Source organism: Mya arenaria, chromosome 17 (genome assembly GCF_026914265.1).
Source record: "Mya arenaria isolate MELC-2E11 chromosome 17, ASM2691426v1".
Classification (NCBI taxonomy): Eukaryota; Metazoa; Mollusca; class Bivalvia; order Myida; family Myidae; genus Mya; species Mya arenaria.
In genome coordinates this window covers 1540001-1561999 of record NC_069138.1, presented here as the reverse complement: position 1 = coordinate 1561999, position 21999 = coordinate 1540001, and the positions used below count along the sequence as shown (strand labels likewise).

At 33.3% G+C, this 21999-nt stretch overlaps 1 protein-coding gene across 1 annotated transcript in view; it reads right to left on the bottom strand.

The window, feature by feature from the left end:
• Positions 1 to 15779: 15779 nt before the first annotated feature.
• LOC128223733 (guanylate-binding protein 1-like) overlaps positions 15780 to 21999 on the bottom strand; it is a 6358-nt gene continuing 138 nt past the window's right edge. Inside the window, exons 1-6 of the mRNA XM_052933080.1 lie at positions 21726 to 21999; positions 20686 to 20960; positions 19316 to 19546; positions 18771 to 18864; positions 17224 to 17664; positions 15780 to 16781 (exon numbers count right to left, since the gene is read on the bottom strand). The exon at positions 21726 to 21999 is cut by the window's right edge and continues 138 nt beyond it. Coding sequence (XP_052789040.1) covers positions 16495 to 16781; positions 17224 to 17664; positions 18771 to 18864; positions 19316 to 19546; positions 20686 to 20960; positions 21726 to 21999 — 1602 coding nt within the window. The 3' untranslated portion in view covers positions 15780 to 16494. The remainder of the gene's footprint in view (positions 16782 to 17223; positions 17665 to 18770; positions 18865 to 19315; positions 19547 to 20685; positions 20961 to 21725) is intronic.

The following is a 21999-nucleotide window of genomic DNA, read 5'->3' as shown; positions in this document are numbered from 1 at the left end:
GAATTTTATTAAACTCGTCCATGAAAGTTGTTCGTAAGCTCGCCAGAGGCTCGCTTACTAACAAATTTCATGAACTCGTTTAATAAAATCTTGTATTAAATGACAAGTAGTGTCAGATCCTTTATATATACCACCCCCTACTCCCGGTGGGACTCATTGCTATCAAATAGACGTTGGCATTAAAAAAACTTAAGAAATCTGCACGCCTTAAAAAATTAATTTACTAAATAATACCCATTCTTTTTATTTAAACCCGTGTATCTTACCGTTCCTTTCAGATGAATTGGCATTTAACGGGATAGGCCTTGTTATACTCGCATAACCCCTTTAATCACATCCTTTTCCTGGTTTCCTGTTTTATATAACTAACACGCATTTTCATTATTACACAGGTGATATATAGGGATTATTATGATAGGACGCTTTTCTGGTGACCTGTATCACGTCGAGTTCGGTGTTAACACGTATCCGACTACTTTGTAAGCATTGCTTTGAGTTTGACGCATCACTTTTGTGTTCGTGGCGCATTCAGGAAGTCAGAGGAAGCTTTCAAGACAGATCGGGTAGCTGCGGGCCACCAACATGGCTGATCGATAAATTAAAACTTGAAATATGTACTGGTATGGTGGGACAGCGTCCAAATCTGGCTAGTTTTCTATCCGGACCAGAAAAAGCATGATTGATAGTTATTTTTCTTTCATAACTAAAATATCAATTTGTGGAAAAAAATGACTTAGAAATTGCATTTGTTTTTAGATTTCACCAAAGGGCGCATGGGTCGTTGTATACTGACTTCATTAAGCGCATTAAATTTTAGATCACAATTAACGTCAAATAGATCCTCAGTGTTTTGATGATTATTCATCTCAAATTTTGATTAAAAGCCTTGCAGGTTTTACAACGCTGGTAAAATGACTGGAAACAATAAGCCAAATGATAATATATAACAAATAACAAATCATTGGCCAGTATGAAGCATCGCCCGTCAGTTTTTTATCTGAAATTTTATATAAATTTTAAACAATTTCTTACAGATGGCGATATACAACAATTGAAATGAGATATTATTATTTTCTTCGTATAACTTTAAACAAAAACAAAATGCAACATTTATGGGTTTTTAATAAATCAATGCAACCATTTATGCCAAATTCCGGTTGAATGACAAGCAAATTATTAAATTAAAGCACTGTTTTAATTACAATCGACAAGGTATAATGTGGATAGTTATAAAATGCCTTCGAAAGTTAAAGTTATGCTCTCTTATTTCCCGCGTATATTCCATATCCGTTGTTCAGTCATGCATCACCTTACTATTACTCGCAAACCTGTTCAAAACATTCGTTTTTTTTGATAATATAAGTTCTCAAAGAATACTTGATATGCGCAGAGTTTTCATGCCGGTCAATGCGAAAATGATTCCCATATAAGTAAATTTCGCCTGTCAGTGGTTTCGAATGAGCATAACCTGTTAATGCGAGATTTAGCGAATATCCACTAAAGTGTGTATGGAAGCAACATCCCACAAGAGTAGGGGTTCCACCACTTCCATGGACGATGACCTTGACTTGATCCCCTGCGGCGATCTCAAGGACAGTCGGGACGGAACGATGGTGATGGAAATCTACGTTGTTCTCTAGAAACAGGTAATTCACCTGTTCATTGTTCTTCATCTCGAACTTGGCTGGCTCTACCGTACAGGGTGCGAATGTAACGACTTATTTTCATGAAATGGTATTGATGCCTATTGAAAGTTTACTTGCCATCTATATATATATAACTATAATATATCATGTTATTTCAATTCATTGACGTAAAGTTTAACATGCTCTATGCCATTGAAACTATGTACAATTATGTCGCGAATGCAAAAAAGAACAAGAGTTTTGGAGAAGTAAAGACGAATTCATTGACAGACTGGACATTTAAGTAATTTGAATTCACTTAATTCATTGCAAGAAACAGCTTGGGAAATAGATTTGCGAATAATAATAAGGGCCTTCCACAGTGCAAATGTCGTTTGAATGTTCAAAACAAAAATGAATAAAAATATCCTTTTTCATTTAGTTTTGAGGTTCAATATTTAGCAAGAATAATTCATATATCCGTTACAAAATGTGTAGCTTTTATTAGCTTTAATAAGGAGATGGGCAGTTTTATTAAAGAAGATTTTATCAGGTTTCCAATCAAACAGGATTTCCTTTTTTTCCGGAAAATTTCATTGCACAAAATGAATATATTTCGGTGTCAAAATTATCAGTTCTACCAAACAAACAAGGTATTGCGGCTTTGTTGGGGTGAAAGCTATTTTAAGAAAGGTGTTTGCATTTTTGTAACCAGGAAATTAATTCAATCCACTATTTTGTATTATTATCGTGATTTTTTGCCTTATTTGACAGGATATTATTAGGAATCCAAAAAACATGAGCGATTAGGTCGTCTGTGACATTTTTACACAAAAACAAAGTTTAACTCCCGAAAAAGATCGCTCCTCAAAACTAAAAAAAACATGAACTTTTGAAACGGTTAAATTTTTGGCATTCCTCACCCACTTCTGCATTCTGTAAGGTAAGAACATTCAAGTGGAGCAGTATGTCAACAATTGAATCATTTACATTATTGCCGCTCCCGGGCCTCGACGTGGCAACGAGGTGGAATACGTAGAGACCAGCAGCTTTTGCAACAAAAACGCCGTTGCTAGGATTGTAACGACTGCCGTTGTTGAGAATGGTGTGGTCAAAACTACCGTTGCTCCTTTGGTGAATGACGTCAAATCGTGGGATAGTTCTGCCATAAATGCGACTGAAACCAAGATAAATAGTGTTCCATTAATATGTGTATTGTTCAAAAATATAGTTTTGTATTACGTCTCCTGTATCACGACATTTGGTGATAATTCCGCGCAGTTTTCCTATTATTGATCAGTTAAACTTTATTTTTTGTTGTTAGACTAAAACAAAAAAGAAAAAGAAAAAAGTGTAAGATTGCAATATGTATTATCTCGTGAACTTTAAAAGAAATTACTTCACACGCGGCAAAGCCATTCCTGAAATGTTACTTATCTTGCTCACTCGGTGAAAACTATTGCACATCTTAAAATGCAACAAACAATTATCCTCAGTATAATTGAAATTGATAAATTTAGACTTCAGCAAAAAACAAATTATTATTATCCAAGGACATATTTGTCTTACCTCTGTCATGTAATGTTTGTTTGACGGCTTCGATTTCCAGCTCTAAGTCGTGAAGCTTTTTAAGTATTTTATAATCGTAATCAAACCTTGACGTACATATTCCAGGTTCCTGACAGAGAGCAAAATGCAACAGTAAAATGAGAAAAAGGCATAAACAGATCAACACAGGTTTTGTAGCCATCCTTGCTTAACTAGATTTCGACGCAATATGTTAAAAACATTAAATTCGTTTTGAAACGTATTGCATTCAACCTTATCTTATTAACTGAGTGTGCGGTTTATTTTCATTACCTCAACGCACTTTGGTCACAATATTTGCATAATTTTCTACGTTATGCATAATTAATCTCTAATTAAATAAACTAAGATTGATTGTATTTAAATGTGTGTTGAGTCACGTTCTCTGTTTGATACAGTTACTATATATAAAAAAGCACATTTAAACATCAAATTTTCGTGAGGTGTTAATCATTGCAGATGGGATGTCATTTTCATACTGGTAAAAGGCAGTACAAAACATTGTTAATATTTTTTTTAAATGGTCTCTTTATTACATATCACTTTAATATGTTTTTCATTACTCGATAATTCCAAGTAGCATGTAACCTTCTAATGCGTATGAATACATTGTCGATGTGAAGACTGCCGACTCCTCATTATTTTACCATTTCGAAACGGATTAACAGCACTTTTCAGGTAATGTGTTTAGGTAAAGGCGACTTGTTTAAACTCTGAAATGTACCTTCCATTATTCCTTGCCTAAGAAAATAGTTTTACCATTAAACCTACTGCCCTGTTGTTTATATGCATGAACGGTTGAAATGTAATTTCTTTCATTAAGGTGTTGACCTAGATATAAACTTTTATTTTCACTTTTATTTTTAATTGTAACTTCAGGCAAATCATCAAAAGAAATGACCATCAGTTCTTCGATTCCCGGAGTAATCTCAGCAGCAGTAGTTTCCTCACTTAATTTCGTCTCAAACAACTCAAAACTACCAAAACTATATTTAAACAAGTCGAACTCTGACAGATGTTGACTCTGTGCTGCAGACGAATTATCAGCTTCCAGTTTTCCGCAATTGATTTATTGTCATTGATAATAAAACATAAAACCAGAGCTATATTTTTAAAAGGTGTTTTGTTCAATTATTGCTTTATTTTAACCCCAAATATTTTTAAGAAGGAAAGTACACATATTAAATGCGCTCACTAATGTTAACAACTACCTATTATGACATGAAGTCATAGGTTGAAGTAAGAAAGTAGTCCGGTTATGAATATTTATTTTTCCATGTTTCTTGTTTGTGATTTTATCTTATATGTCTTTGGCATTTACCTAGTGCCATTAAACCGGGTTTATGTTTAAACCTTATTGCTACTGAGCTTGTTTCTGTAGCTTTTCGCATAAATATTAATAAGGTGACGGCTACAAATTCTACACATTTAGTCCCAATTGCCATTTCTGAAACAAAACAACCATTTGACGTCGGTTCCCTAAATATCTTTAGTGAAATAAGCGATCATTTTGGAGCATACTTTTTCCTTAAAAGTAGTTTTAATCCAGAAAATACTAACATTCGAACTGTTTGGAATTATAATAGAGCAGATAAACACTTTTTTAAGTCATCTTATTTTGACAGCTGATTGGTCCTTAATTCAAGAATCGCCAGTTGATTATACATGCGAAACTGCACTTCTAAATTTTTAGAATTGGCATGGGTGCGTATTCCGTCGAAAGATGTAACGATAAGAACTAATGATAAACCTTGGTTTACAACAGAAAGTCATGGAATGTCTCGTAAACGCGACAGACTGAAACGTATTGCGATAATTTCTTGACTTCTTATGCAAGTCAACCAAACGCACGACAATATTGGAAAGTAGTAAGAATGATGAAGAAGAAGGTAAATAATAATATTAATGCTGTTCTACCACTTTTAAATACAACAACAAATAACATTATTTTCACAGATGACGATAAAGCAAAGTTACTAATTGATTCCTTTACCTTCGTGTCTAAAATTGCCGGAACAGTACTCGTTCTTCTCCAACTTATAGACAAAAAAGTAATACGCTTGAAGACATTGCTGTTACTGAATATGACGTAAAAGACACTTAAAATGATCTGGTGATAAAAATAGTGTGAACCGGAACGATAAATCATGTTGAAGGAAACGGTTTCCGCCGTGTCGTATCCGTTACAATTACTGTTTAATAAATTGATTAATGAAAGCGTGTATCGTGCCTCTGGGAATTTGCTCCTCTTTAAAAAGAGTGATAGATCTCTCGTCCAGTTATCGACCGATTTCATTAAAAAGCTGTGTAAGTAGAAAGATCATGGAAGGTATTGTAACAACCATTTAAATGCCAACAATCTTATTTAATCTAGTGTTTTGATTTGCCTGGTCACTTCGCAGTTTTTCAGTTGATTGACTTATACAATCAAATAGGTAAGGCATTTAATGAATATAAATCAACATGCTTGGTATTCTGTGACATTTCCAAAACCTTTGACACAGTCTGGCATACAGGTCTTATTTTTCAATTTAGAAAAATCAAGCATTGAACACTATGTGAAATTTTGGATTTCTCATAAGTTGACGTAAAGGTCACAAAGAGTCATTGTTGGACAAACGTTATCTAAAGTTCGCAAAGTCAATGCTGGACTACCTCAACGGTCTGTACTTGGTCCAAATTCTACCAAATATTATGTTCGATGGCACTTTGTTCATCGTTGTTGAACATCATAAACACTAAGGACTTTGGTTTACAGAGAATTTAACATGGCACAAGCATATTAGCCAAATTATTAAATAAGTCTCTAAAGTGCTTGTGTCAAGGAGATGTTAAAGTATATAAACTTGTTAGAAATAACACTTACACAAAATTACTTGTCTCGATTATGCGACCTTTGCAAAAGATATTCATCTTTAGTTTTGGATAATTGTGCCGTCTAGGAATGAGAAGAAATGTTTAGAAAAATGCAATATGAAGGGGCAAGACTTGTAACTGGGAAAACCAGATTAGTTTCTAATCATAGACTGTAATAGAATATGGTTGGATTCCACTAAGTGATTGCTGGGAAATGCAAACGTTTATTTTCATGTATCGTCAAAAAATCCGTAGCATGACAGTATCTTCGCGACCAAATACCACAAACAATATAACACAAGCAACTATCCGCTTCGAAATAGACATACGTGTAACCATACAAACGTTTAAGCGTTTGTACGAAATCAACCATTCCATCTTCCATAGATTTCTGGAACCGACTTGATATTCACGTTCGCAACAGTAGCACGCTTAACAACTTTAAGTCACGAAATAAATATACATACAAAGACGCCATTGTTCCGAAATATTATATTGTCTGGGACACCCTTTTAATGTTAACCTCACACGAATTAGAAATGCTGGCAGCAATCTAAATGAACATCTCCATATAAATTTTCTTGGAGATAATCTTGTTTGTGACTGTGGACAAGAAACAAAAGATGCAGATGATTATTTTTTAAATGAAGTAAATAAAACAAATAACGCATGTTATTGTTTCTAAATACTTAATATATTATCGTTAAGTACATAAAAAAATACCCTTTGGAAAAGAAAGGCGATAAAAATAGTGTTGTTTATTGAAGTATATCAGTTAAACCAAACGTTTCTATTTTTATCAACCTCACGCACGATATAAATGGTGTGGGATGTTATTAAATGTATTTTATTTTCATCTTTATTGGCAACCAATTTTCAATTTTCCAGAATTCAAGAAGTTAAGAGTTTCACAATTTTCTAGTAGCGTTTTATCATTGACGTTACACTGACGCCTGTGAAGGGTTGAAACTAATGTTGGAATAACTTGGAGCCCAACCAATTAGCTTTTTTGTTTGATTTCATTCAGTAGTATGTGTATGTGTACATTGTATGCAATTTATACTGTTGACAGAAATCAGCAATAAATTATGATTAAACTAAATTTGATTAAAGTTCGGTCAATTTACAATTTTACGTTAGCATATTTGTAAAAATACTTCAGTTTTTAAGTGTTCTATATATTCAGCTATATATCAGGTTCTTTTGAAGATTTTTGAAAGCTGGTCAACAATGATTTTTCCTGTGAAATTGTTTTGCATTCTGACGATTGATTGAACAGGCGATAATTTTCCTAAATATACGAATATTCCACAGGGGATTGCAATATGAATTAATGTAACATTTAAAAAAATATATTTTAAGTCTGTATTGTTTATGTCAGCTGCTCATGCTTCTAACTGCTGATTAATCATAGAAAAGTACAATTAACTATACATTTTTGAAAGTCATTCAATGATCTTTCATGGATCAGTGTGTTAATTAACAGTGGCAGCAGGATACTATTAAATCTAGATCAATGTTGTAACAAGTATCCAAGTATATTTGTTTTCGAGCAAATCCGTGATAAATGCTTTTCAATTAGCTCATAATCTCTGACCGAACCCCCCCCCCCCCCACATAGGACTGTTATTCCAGTGTCACGCAGACTTGTAGAAAAACACCAAGTGGGACGGATATTCCACTGTCTCACTGGAAAAAAACAAACACACTTCATGTCAATATATTCAATTGACTTTATTGATTGAAAAACATATCATTCAGGTGCAAATCTTAACCTTAGTAAAAACAAAATTAAATTTATAGCTACGTCGCTACAAAATCCCCGGTAAAGGAGCGCCAAAACAACGCTATTTTTATATGTACCAAGATCATATGCTTTTTATCATTAAAGTCAAATGTGTTAAACATGATCATGCATAAAAAAATGATTATCATCAACCTATATTGTGCGTCTTTAATTTTAATTTGCATATAAAATAACCTTCCTTATTCATTAAAATAGAACAGTATGATAAAAGTAATCGAATGACATAGGACTATATACAACGTTATAACGACTTTGTTTTGCGCTTGTTATGAAAAGAATAATTAACTATTAGAGCGGTATATTTGCCTATACTAGTATTTTTTACATTTTGCATACATAAACCATCTTCTAGTTCTCTGTTCTAAAATCCGAAACATTTTTTACAGTTGTTTAATTGTTTATTTAAATCACAAAAAAGGAAACTGTAAAAAAACAAAAAAACAACAACAACAAAAAACAATAAAGATCAACAAATACAAAACACCGGCATTTATTTGTGCTTCATCAGTCATATAAAAACTTCACAGACACATATGCGTTCATGCCTGAATGAAAGAATTTAAGTGGATGTATTGAATTCATGCTTAAGTTTTCAAAAAATCTCTCTTCCCTTTCCTTTTTTTTTCGATTTCTTCCTCTTTTCTCTTCAGCTCTACTGATTTTTTTAGAGTAGTAACTGCCAAAATCAGCATGTTCTCATATAGTTCCTTTCCATCATGTTTCAATTGATGCTACTCTTTGATCCTTTTTTGTTCGAAATCATCTCGTCTTTGCTGCTCGTCAATTCGCCATTTCCATTCCTCTTTTCTTCTTCCATCTGTATAAAGCTCCGTTTTCCAAAAACATTTTTATCTTCCCTTTCCTTTTCTTTAATTTCAATTTATTCCTGTATTCTCTTCATCTCTTTTGATCTTTTAGCGTTTTTCACTGCAAAATCAGCATTTTATCATATCGCTCCTTTTTATCATTTTTCAATTGATGCAACTTTTCGTTTCTTTTCTTTTCGTCCTCATCTCGTCTTCGCGGCTCGTCAATTCGTCATTGCATTTCCTCGTTTTATCTGTCTTTTCCTTTTCTTCCATATGTAAAGAATGCTAGGTTTCCCAAAAAATGTCCCTTTATTTTTATTTTATTTTCTTTCTTTTTCATATTTTAAGTATCTCAACTCCTTTTCTCTTTTATCATTTTCATTTTGTAAAATCAGCATTTTCTCATGTCGCTGCTTTTTTATTTCATTTTGCAATTGTTCCAAATGTTCGTCACATTTCCGTTCGAACTCATCTGGTCCCGAGCATGCAATCCGATCATATTTTAAAATAAAAGTTATTTTGATGCGTGTGTTAATACAAATTAATACCTGTTGTAAAGTTTCATTAAAAGGTTACACAATACTACGTATGAATGTTAATTTTTCAGCGATACGTTTTACTACGGGCTTGAAGACAATCGCGAAGCGTTTTTCTGTACAAGCCCTCTTACGGTTTGTACGTGTATGCAAGGGATTACCTGCCGGAGTGATAGGTATGAAAAAAACTGGGCACCACTGAACCATAAAAAATGAGCACCAGAAAAGCTTGTCATACGTTGTTCATATCAAACGCGTGCATGCCCACAAGCAAACTGTACATGTTTTGGGCGGGGTTTGACCTCCGTAAACCAATGAAAATTCAATTACGAAAACACCTGAGGTACATGTATTTTTTTTGTTCGGAACTTCAATATATAGACATGCGGTAAAAATAGTACTGCATTTCAAAGGGACTGTGTCACAGATTGGCACCAAAAACGTTTTTTTCTGTAACGAAACTGAAGAAAATTATCTAATAGAATGTGTTACGCTTTGATATCATAATTGTAAAAAAAGTACCAAAATGTAAAAAAACCGGGTTTGAACCCGCGTCGCCAAATTTGTAGTCCAGCGTCTTACTCACTGCGCTTACAAAGGCTTATACTAAACGGGTGACATAATTAAGCTATACACCTACCTCGGTAATATCACGTGATAACACCGACTAGTCAATCACGCATAAGGATTGAATTCTACCTGGTAGAAATACCCAGTCAAGTTTTTTAATGGAAAAATACGAAATCCCTGCTAAACATAAATAAATTGCAAACTATGTGGTACATCAGTTAGTAAGTTTCAATGCATTGTACACATCGATGCCAAGTCTAAGTCAGTTTTCGACAATTTTCTTTTTGTTTCGCTATTTTATCATACAAGAGACAGCCCCTTTAATAGGAAAGCGTGTTTCAAATAGTGCAATACAGTATGTAGCAAAATGTTGTGTTTTTGTAATTGAAGCAGTTATTACATCCGACAAAATCACTAAGTATCGCTGAAACTAAATGCTTATGGAATCAAAACAAACTTGAATGTATATTAATCTGCATGTCACGCTACAATGAAGTTGGTGAATATTTCAAGAGAGCATTGGACGCCTTTTTGGTTATATGGAGCTTAATCCATAAAAATCCTACTCCCAGTTTGAAAGCATAGCAAATAAGACTGATTAAATCCTGTAAAGTGAGTTTATCTGATTTGCATGTTTTAATATTTATATTGAATTACATATTTTGAAAACTTTTCGCTAGAAACTTCACATTTTATCCATCTTCGCGTTCCAATGTTCGGGTTTTCCCGGATATACGGATATTTCGTACCAGTAACCACATTATTGCTTTATGAGCATTCGCCGATTATTCTGTTGGAAAAAATGGTAAAATATGAGAATGGTACAATATTGAATGGGTACGAATTCTCCGACATACTTTTCCAAAGAGCTTCTGTAAATATTGCCATTTCTCCTTTTATTTCACATGGTTTTCTCATTTTTGTTCGATAGCATCAGTTTAAACTGTTAAATATTAATTTTACAACGATTGTTTTGAATATTAAGCTGCTAAACAATATCTTAAAGTAGGTGAAACAATTTGTTGATGTCATGCCGACGGCTGCGGCCGTTTTAAATATTCAGAACGATCTGCATTATGACCCATAATACACATACACAAGCCTGAAACGTTACTTTCTGTACTTTCTAAATACTCGAGTCACAATGCTGTTCTTTTTTAGGAATAAATAAAATACAGAACGAATTAAATGAACAGTGATTGGGCTAGTCTTATCTTTAGCTGTATTGTTTTTAATTGACAGATACACATTGCAAATTGTGAAAGAGAAATTATTCAGCGTTCATTTAGACCTAATTTTATACATGTATGTCCTATTATTGAAACCTCATGAGTCTTTTTGATCTTATATAAACATTTTATGCACAAGTTAATTGTAACTACTGCCACTCCCTACCCCAAGGTCCTGGGAATAGCGGGACTTTAACTGTCGGTAATCCCGGGTAACTTTCCTGCCGTACTGAGACAAGCTGGTGGTAAAATCCCACCAAAAAGCCCAAACAACCCGTGAACATTCTAGGTAAGCTTTTCCAGCACGAAAACTTCCAGCAATTCCCCCGCTATCCCTGGTAAACCGGAACTTCAATAACGAGAGAGACTCGTTGACGGCCATTAAAGTGGACTTACCCCTGGACCTGGGGGAGCCGTGGTAACAGTTGACTGATGCATTACTTACTTGTGTATTGTATATAAGGGCTTTAATGATTGTAATGTATGGTAAGTATTTGGTGGTAAGAACTCTCCGAGCCTTGCCCCATCCTCACACGCACACAATATTCAGTACATTCAATAAGTAATATTGATTTTACATTGCCATCACCATTTCGCTAACGTTGCCAACACCATGAATTTATAGTTATTTCGTTTCATAGAGTTTGAATTCTAGGCCCTCAGAGAGTAATCAGTCAACTGCAGAAAGGAAAAGGCACGTTCCTTGAAGGGATTAACTCTGCAGATACATATGTTTTTGGCTTAAATTGATAATTGTTTGATTTAAAATTTCAATTGACTTTGATGGCTACACTAAATATCTGTTATTAGTTTTCAGATCCACTATCTATCTTTAAAACATTACGCTTGCATGAGGTAAGCTTACCAAAATAAATGCAGTCTTATTCGCCAATGCATATCAGAAAGTAACTAGCTCATGTTGATATCGTTTGATTATATCATGACTGAATAATGACATTTTATTTTGATATAAAATAAACATAAATACCTACTTTACACCCGAAACCGGCCATGTCACTATTTCAGGCTTTGCAAAGCTCAATTAAAAGTCTGACTGAGGTCGAACATGCTTTCAAAGTTCACAGCGCATGGTTGAGTTCTTAGTGGAAAATTCCCAAAAATATAACTAGCTATTTAAAAAAAATAAAAGTTTACGCTACATTGTATTGTACAAACACATGATATAAAGGACCATTATTCACAATTGTGTGAAATGTCAGCTGTTTCAGATGAAAAACAAACAGATACAAGAAATATCAATGATTCAATGTTTGCATTAACGAATACACATATACAGACATCATTGCCTGTCCCAAATTCACAAATCATGCGCGAAACCTTATGATTACCTCGAGATCATTATTTCAACATATGCCGTTTGTATGTCCTAAACAAACAAACGGCATATGTTGACAAGTTTACAAAGATTTAGAAAATTCAAAAGGTGTGAAACACAGATTTTCAGTTTAACTGTTTATATTTACCTTATACTTGATAAGGGCATTTGGGAAGATTTCTTTAACGCAATACATAATCAGTGTGCCGAACTAAACTTTAATGTTTCAAATTTTGAACATACATTCTAAGACTTTTCATAACAGACTTAAATGGAACTAATTGGTCATTCAAAACAACAGATCACTTTATTATTTAGCTCGGTCAATGGGGTCCTCAAGCAATCGCAGTTTTACTGTACAAAATAAACCCTTGTAAGAACTGTATTTGACTTATAATAAACAAAGGGTCATTAGGTATAATAACGATCAACTTCTGAACAAAACAAATAAATATATTTTGCTAATCTCCTCGGACACGGAGTTATGCAGCTGGGTCATTAAATCGGATTGTAAGTATCTATCATGGGATTCTGGTACGGATAGAAAAAATCCGATCTGAAGGCATAAGCCGGTAACGAGGCTTGCCATGCACGGTGTCCAATGGTTGGACTTTTTTTATTCTGACCAGTAAACATGATTGATGAATTATTTCTTGCGTATCTAAACATTTGAATTTGTGTACAAATTGATGTAGATTATTCATTGTAGATTAGATGTAATTTTATACCACTATTCAAATCGCGAAATAGTTTCTCTAAAACTGCGTTTTTACAATAATGTATTTACAATTTAAATTTAAAGTATTGCATACTGATATATTTGATTGCGCTTTTTTGAAATGGCATAATATACTTTTTATAAACCATCCAATAAAATAAATAAAATGTGGGTCAATGTTGCATCTGACTCATCTATCATGGGTGAGTATAGAATGTTTTTTTTTCCAGCACTGGAAACATGCATGACTGGAAACACACGTCGGGTGTGCAAGAAACCTGTCGTCAGAGTGAGGACTGAAAGTGGGTCCAACTCCCTGAGTGTGAAGTACCCCTCCAAAATATAAAGTGCCTGTTTAAACCAAAGCCCTTCACACCCTTGCACACAATAATATATGATAATGAAAATTTAGGTGTTTTCTGGTTATGCTAGTAGTAACTGAGACCATTTTATAGCTTTTGAGGTTTCCCCGCCCCTCCACCACATTTGATTTCCATCCCACACGGTCACCCCTCCCCCCAACACAATTGTGTGCAAACGCCATCTTCACCAACCCAACTCTTTAGTGATTGTCCTTACGAAAATAAGTTTATTTAGTAATTCCATCAACCAAGTATAGTGCATCTTTTTAGTAATCAAATTCCTTAAAAACTTATTAGCACTTTGTTTTAGTTTGCGACGGGTTGGAGATTGGGATGATGACAGACCAGCCAGTCAAACATAAATTGGAGTAGACAGCATGCGGTGATTTATTAGTATTTCACAATCACTTTATAAAAATGTATCTAAACCGTAGCATTTTTTGAGCGGGTTTTAAGTTTATCTTTTTTTTTTTTTTTTTAATTCTTAAATGACTTTGTTTCATGCCGGATGTAAATTATTTCCGGTCGCGGCCATGATATTATATCATTATATATTTTGTTTTGATCTTTGAACCTATGAAATTACACTGTGCTTATATCAAATTTACATATAGAATTGTGTATGCCTCTAATAATTGTTAACTGGCATACCATCACAGTGGTAGTTAGTACTTTTATTCTGTTAAATACATTTCATTTATGTTTTTTTTGCAGATTCTGATATGCCAGCAGCCTGAAGTCGATTTGAAACTTGCAGTGGGTGCGGCACAGAGTCCTATATTTCAAGAGAATGAAGATGTTAGTCAAATAATACAAAGTGTGACCCATAAACAATTGCAAAACACGGTTCTGTTAATTTGATGCCAAATTTAGCATTTAAAACCAGATACTGTTAGTTTTTGCTTGTTTGTTTTTCTTTAATTGCATATATTTTTTAAGAAGCAATTAAGGCCATAACATATTGGGCTTTTAAAAGTCTTCAAAACTTTAACATTAATTTATTTATACAAATTCTATTTCCCACCAGTTGAAAAAACAACAACATTTTTTTATTAAAAGCAATACAAAAGGGTCACTGTATGTGATCTTAATTTGTAAAGAATACATGCGTTCATGCATATTTAACTGTCAAAAGTCTAAAACAGATTTCTTTTAGTGTATACGTGAATTGAGCAAAGTTGTTTTAAATATTAATTTATTAAAATTTAGATAATTGTGCTCATTACACATGATGTTTGTCAGATTCTTCTGTCATGTTATAAGATAATATTTACCTTTTGCGTTTTATCTTTATTAAGAGTTGTTGGGATAAGAGTGAGGTTTGTGCACATTAACTGGTTTAAACCCCCAGTAAATTTACATTTTACCGTCCGTTCCAAGGCGGTACCTAACAATTCTTGATAAACATACCAATTATATATATATATATATATATATATATATATATATATATATATATATATATATATATATATATATATATATATATATATATATATATATATATATATATATATATATATATAGCATTTATGCACTGTGCTGTTTGTAGAGTTTTGTGCTGTTCTATGTTTCTTGTTTGTGAATTTGTGTTATATGTCTTTGGCGTTTGCCCATTGCCACTAAACCGGGTTTATGTTCAAACGTTTCGCTACTGAGCATGTTTCTGTAGCTTTTTGCATATATATTGTAACAAACAAATAAGATATATATTCTGTATACTCACTGAGATGTTTTGCAAGACCTGATTGGCTACAAAAAGTTCATATACAATCAATAGTACAACATTATTGGTATGTGATCATTTTCATTTGTTTTCTGTTTGTAATATATTCTTCCAATGCGTGTACTTGATCTCAAATGCAGCGTAGCGTTTTTGACTTTGAGCTATACTCTCACAGATATACCATTTTTACAACTTTGTTTTTATTTTTGTCTTGGAAAGAGCAAATTTTTGCGTAAATATCTAGAAACCAATGATAAAAGATTGCTGACAAAAGATCAGATCGCAGATTTTCATATTTCCGTTCGAAAATTAATGTTTTATAGCTTAAACCGTTACTAACGGTTTAATAAAACTGCATAAAACTTTTTTTTTTTTACTAAAATATAAAAATCTGCAATCTAATGTTTTGTCAGCGGTCTTATATGATTGGTTTCTATGGATTTTCTAAAAAAAATGCTGGTTCCAAGATACAAAATAAAAACGTTGTCAAAACGTTAAATCTGTGAGAGTGCAGCTTTAAATAAGAAGAACAACTCCAAACTTTGATATAAAATATATAGTAATGCATTATATGTAATGTATACAATAGTATTGTAGATGGTTGTGTATATACTAAATAAATTGCTAACAGCAACAAAACTGCTTATTATTTAAAAAGTTTCATTAGCGTATACGGAAGACGTTTCACGTTTACAGCTAATATGTTTCACATAGTCAACAAGTAAACTTTAAAGTGTCCGGCAATAACACTTCAAACCCGTAATGGCAGCGCCTTATTTCATATTAGGCATACAGCTGTTTAAAAAAATAAATATTGTTTTAAACAAGTTCTGTTGAATAAGCTGCCTTTCAAACATTTTATCATTATACTAACTTTATTTTGATTTCATTATAATCATATGGCAACAAGCGTATCATAATTGTAAACCAATATAGATAAAACATAGAAACAATCACGACGTTAATATCGTAAATGCAGTAAAACATAAAACATCCTTATGACGGATGACTTCCCTCAAATTTAAAGCAAAATGTCAGAAACATCAAGGAAACTAATATCAAATACAAATATGTCAGGAAATTGTTGGGTTTCATCTCTCGTATCAGAGTTAAAACATGCACATATTTTCTAAGGCCTAAACGTAACGATTTAAATTTTATCTCTGAATCCATACGCAATTTTATCAAACAATGTTATTTTTTTCCTTAATATTCCTTTTTGTTCATTTACTGCCTTTATTCTACTGAACTCAACATATCTTTCTTCATTTCGCTTTTGTATACTCTCAATTAAATCCAGCATTGGTATTGTAGTTGTTTCATCTCGTCTCTGCTACTCGTCGATTCGCCATTGCCTTTCCTCTTTTCTTCTGCTTTTTTCTTCTTCTTCCATCTGTATAATTCTTTTTTGTAAAAACTGGTGTTCGTTCTTCTCTGTCTCAAGATCTGCTATCTTTTGTATGCGTTTGGTCATGTTCTCTTGATTTTCCCGGTCTTGCTTGTCTCGTTGTTTCTCAATATTTTCTTGCTGTGCTTTGTAAGTTTTGCGCTGTTTTTCGAATACTTGTTTGTTTTGTTTCTCCATATCGTGTATCATTGTCTGCAATTTCTCTCTTTCCCCTTATTAAAGAAAAAAAAATAGTATATGAATTGCATAGCAATTAAACATAAACCAGCATTAAGAAGTACATAAATTGTTAAACCTACTTTAATTAATAGAAATATTTCAGTACCATCAAAGTGGTGTATGCATAATTAATCAAAATAAGCCGTATGCATTTATATAATGGTTTCAGTCTTTTACACCAAAACAATGAAATCAATAAGACATTACTGATTTACAAATACAAGCAGCGCAGTTTAAGCTTTAACCAGAGTCCTGTTTAAGGACACTCGGATCAAGGCCAGATAAACAACTGTTCAAATGGTTTGGAATATTACAATATGATATCTATGTATTACCAAAACATCCCAGGTTTTTTCTTTTCGTTTTCTCTTTCATTTTATTCTGCCTTTATTATCTCTTTCTTTATTTATTCTGTCTTTAATCTATTCAACTCACCTTCTTTTTCTTCGTTTTTCTTTTGAATCATCTCCATTAAATCCAGCAATTGTTTTGTAGTTGTCTCATGTCGTTCTTTTTCATCTTTTTTCGATTGTCGCCAGTGTTCCTCTCTTTTCTGATCTATCTCATCTCGTCTTCGCTGCTCGTCAATCTGCCATTGCCTTTCCTCTTTTCTTCTGTTTTTGTCTTCTTCTTCCATCTGTATAACTTTTTTTTGGAAAAACTGACGTTCGTTTTTATCTGTCTCAAGATCTGTTATCCGTTGTATGAGTTCAGTAATTTTCTTTTGGTTTTCCCGGTCTTTATTGTCTCGTTCGTTCTCAATCTTTTTTTGTTGGGCATCATAAGTTTCGCGCTGTTCTTCGAGCAAGTGTTTGTTTTGTTTCTCCATATCGTGCTTCATTCTCTGCATTTCCAGTAGGTTTTCCTCTTTTACACCTAATTCAAGACAAAAAGCACGCAGCTGAATAACAGGAGTAATTAAACATAAGCTAGCATTAAGAAATACATACATTGTTGAACTTACTTTAATTAATCGAAACATTTCAAAACCACCAAAATGTGTGATTAAAAAAGTGGTATGAATTTACATAATTGTTTCAGCCTTTAACAACAACATAATTAAATAAATAATACATATGAGTATTGCGTTACAAGTACAAGCTGCGCAGTTTCAACTTTAGCTAGAGTCCGGTTCAATTGTACTCCGATCAAGGCAAGATAATCACTGTTCAAATTGTCTACAATATTACAATATGATATCTATGAATTAATACTTAAATGAATATCTGCCGCCCTGGCACGTTCAGTATAATCTAATACAAAACTCACCTTTCTATAAAGGTTAAGCCTTTTTTTAAATTTATGTTGAATTAAACGGTTTCATTTTAATGATATGGCTCGAGAGCAGTAGCCGGCGGAAAACAATTGCCGTCAATCGCTTTTCATTCGTGTCTTTCTTTTTATTTTATTTTTAAAGAAGATGAGAATTTAAAAAAAAAGTATCCAAGCAACACCATTTGCATCGAATCCAACACAAAGCGTAAGTTTTAACATTTTTTTCACAAAAAGTATTGGAAATGTCAAAGAGTTTGCCAACTTTCTCATGGGGGATGCTCACGTGAGTGTTACTGCGCATGCGCAATTGAATAAATTTGCATATCTTATTATAGCACTGGCATTTACCGACAGTCAAGTGTTGGTTATGAATGATTATTCGTCGATAAATCACAGCAAAATGTATTACTTCCCTGTTCAAAAGAGGCGCTCCATGTGGAATTTAAACTTAATAAGCCGCTATTGACCCTTCAAAAGTCGACAATGCATTCATTCCATGTTGGACAACATTTATAATGGACAGTGATAACATGGTGAAGGCGAAATAATGTACATTGATTTTCATATATTTGAATGAAAACTATTGATGAACCTATGAAAATAATGTACTGACCAATATCTAGGACCCCCTTTACTCTGCTGAACAACAAAGCTGAACTTTTAAACTATATAAAAGCATAACCTATTTTACCCAATAACATACGTACTTTTCTTTGCTACCGACAATGAGGTGTCTAACTGAATTATTTCCATCTCAACCACTGCAAGTGTCTGTATAAATGTACTCCAAGTTCCTGCTATCTGAAATTTAATTAACTTTATATTCATCAAACATTTAAAATTTACTTTCTGTACAATTTCGGGATTTCTGTTTAGCTCGTTTAAGTTACTTCAATGCATCTGCAACACTTATTGCCATCCGACTTCCTATATCCGCCGTAGAAACTCCAGAACAGTTTTGAAGTTCTTGTTGAGTTTACAATCAAATAGAAATGGAGCAAATAAAATGTGGAAATAGGCCAACATATGTAAGGCACGATTAGCGGATGGACTTTTTGCTGGAAACACTGCCTACTATAGAATGAACCTCGCATAAGACTGAATAAAATTCATCCGAAGAGTAAAACATGTATATTATATTGTCGCTGAGACACGATCTGTAAAACAGTTTGTCCTTAATCCTATTACTGATATGATAACTGTGTCATAACTCATAGCTTAAAAATAAGAAGTGAACAGTTTATATGTATACCTCTCTGTCCTCATATCCTTTATCTTTCAGCGTTGAATGATATTGCTTTTCGACTCGTTCCAAATCAAGTTTGAATTGTTTGTGGCCTCTGAAAACAGCATACGATTTTGCTTGAATACCATTGATCAGCTTACTCGTTGATAGTAACTCTTCTAAACTGTTCTCACATAATTCGATAATGTTTTGCTCATTTGCAGACTTTCTTTGTACCCATGAAACTTCCATGTCAGACTGTAACAAAAACACGATAGCATTAGAACTACATCAAGCCTTAAAGGTATGAACGTGGCCATTTCAGAAATGATTTGTGGTAGTGATTTCATTGACATTATGTATTCACTTTCAACGTCTTATAGCTGCACTCCCACAGATATTCCATTTTTACAACTCTTATTATTTTTTTTCTTGGAAAAAGCTATGTTTTGCATAAATATCTTAAACCAATGATATAAGATTGCTGACAAAAAATCAGATCGCAGACTATCATATTTCCGTTCGAAAATTAATGTTTTATGGCTTAAACCGTTACTTACGGTTTAAGAAAAATGCATAAAACATTATTTTTTAACTTAAACATAAAAATCTGAGATCCGATTTTTTTCAGCAGTCTTATGTAACTGGTTTCCATGGTTTTCGCAAAAATTGGCTCGTTCCAAGACAAAAATATAAAAGTTGTCAAAACATTCAATCTGTGAGAGTGCGGCTTTAACACTGAATTAAGCGGCATTTAGACACATTCAATGGACCCGAAAACCCAGCGTCTAATTTCACAAAACCAACATATGTTGCATAGCAAACTAAGCAGATATTTTCGGCCACGCGATTGGATTATGAATGTTAATGTCTACTCGGATAAAACAATGGTTTGAACATAACAAGATAACATTTCCTCGTCTTATTGTTTTGTTAAACTGTTCTGATAGTTTATAACTACATTGTTGGCGGCGAAACGGATGACTTTTTAAAGCCAAAACACAACGGTTTTACCTAATACCGAATACATTCATAAAAAGAGATTCTTTCGATGACCACTATTTATCTTATATCCTTATTACCAACTTAACCGACCAAGTGTTATACTTGCACATTAATTCTAGTATGTACATCATGACAATTCTTGTCCAATCTGTGGGATTAAAAAACACCATTGTTTGAATTCAAAATCTTCGGTTTTTACTAATTTCTACTTACATTACTTTTAACGGATCATTACTCGAAAGATGTGCAGATATACAGCAGAACAACATTAATCTTTTAAATGTATATTTATGTATAAAATTATTAGTGTAACATTATAACAAAACAAATATAATAAAAATCAATGTGAACACCGACAAGTATATGTTTACAATGACAGATAACTTTTATACCTGAAAGTCCTGTTCAACAGAATATTTTGTGTCTTTTACGACATTGTTTCGAATGTACTCAAGTGCAGTCCATTGTACTCTTTGAAAATGATCGTTAAGTTGCCTGTAGGGAACTGGCATGGTCTGGTCAACTAAATTCTTATGCAACTGTTCTAATGCCTTCTTTTGAAAATTTGCATTTTCCATTGTTGCAACCGTTTCAAATGCATATACCACATCTGGCACAGCGTTATTTCGCAATTGTTCGACATACTGCTCGGTCAAGACAGCCAACACTGTTTAAAAATGAACATGCGTGTTCAGGAATCAAATTTCATTGTGTTATTTTGCTTCATGAGAGAAAAGGAATGATACTTAAATACGTTGAGGGTACTTTATATCATGCAACCAACTGTTTGCATAGAGATATTGATTGTGTTTCATCAAGAGAGCACCAAAAACTGGCAAAGACGTTCGGTCTTTAATCGGTGAAACATAAAAGACATATTCTTTTAATTTTATTTCAAACGAAATGAAGTTAAAATTAAAATGTTAAGTCCGAAAGAAACATTCAGCTAACATCATATGATTTGGTGCAATTGATAGATTGTCCAACGATGAGTGCCCACTGACTGTTGATAGTGAAATAGGACAAACATCACGACATTGACTGAGTTGCAGTTTCCCTGATTTGAAAAAGTAATGTATACATAATGTCTCACTGACCCATAACTAAAAACCAACAGCATAATATGAAATGCTGTTCAATTTAATTTCATGAACAAGATATGTTTGCGTATGACAAACGCATGTGTTGAAGCACACTGATCGAAGACGATGTCATTTAAATCAGACGTTGCACAAGTACCTGTAGGAGACACTATTTTGTGCTACTTTAAACAGACACAAAAGATAGCAGTTGATGTTGCACATGATTTCGTTAGTTTAAACCATTTTTAACGTGATCAGATATATCAGCATTTCAAAATGAGCCACGAGTTGTATGCTTTTATATACATATTAATTGAAACGTATACCTGAACATAAACATAACAACTTACTAGATCCTGTAAAGGGTTTGTTAATCAAAAGCTGTTTTGGTTCTTCACTGAAGATGAATTCCAGAAATTCTGATGTTGCTTCCTGAAATCTTTTGGAAAGATCTTTGAATGTAAGTTGCTCCAATTTTTCTAGAACGTATCCATCACCAGGGACAGGAAGTGCAAAGCATTTTCGCTTATCAGAAGTGAAGAACTTTCTAATTGCTTTCCGAGGTTCGTTGAAATCGTGCCCAAGCTCATCGTCGTTTTCAAGTGATGTCTCTAAGTATTCGTC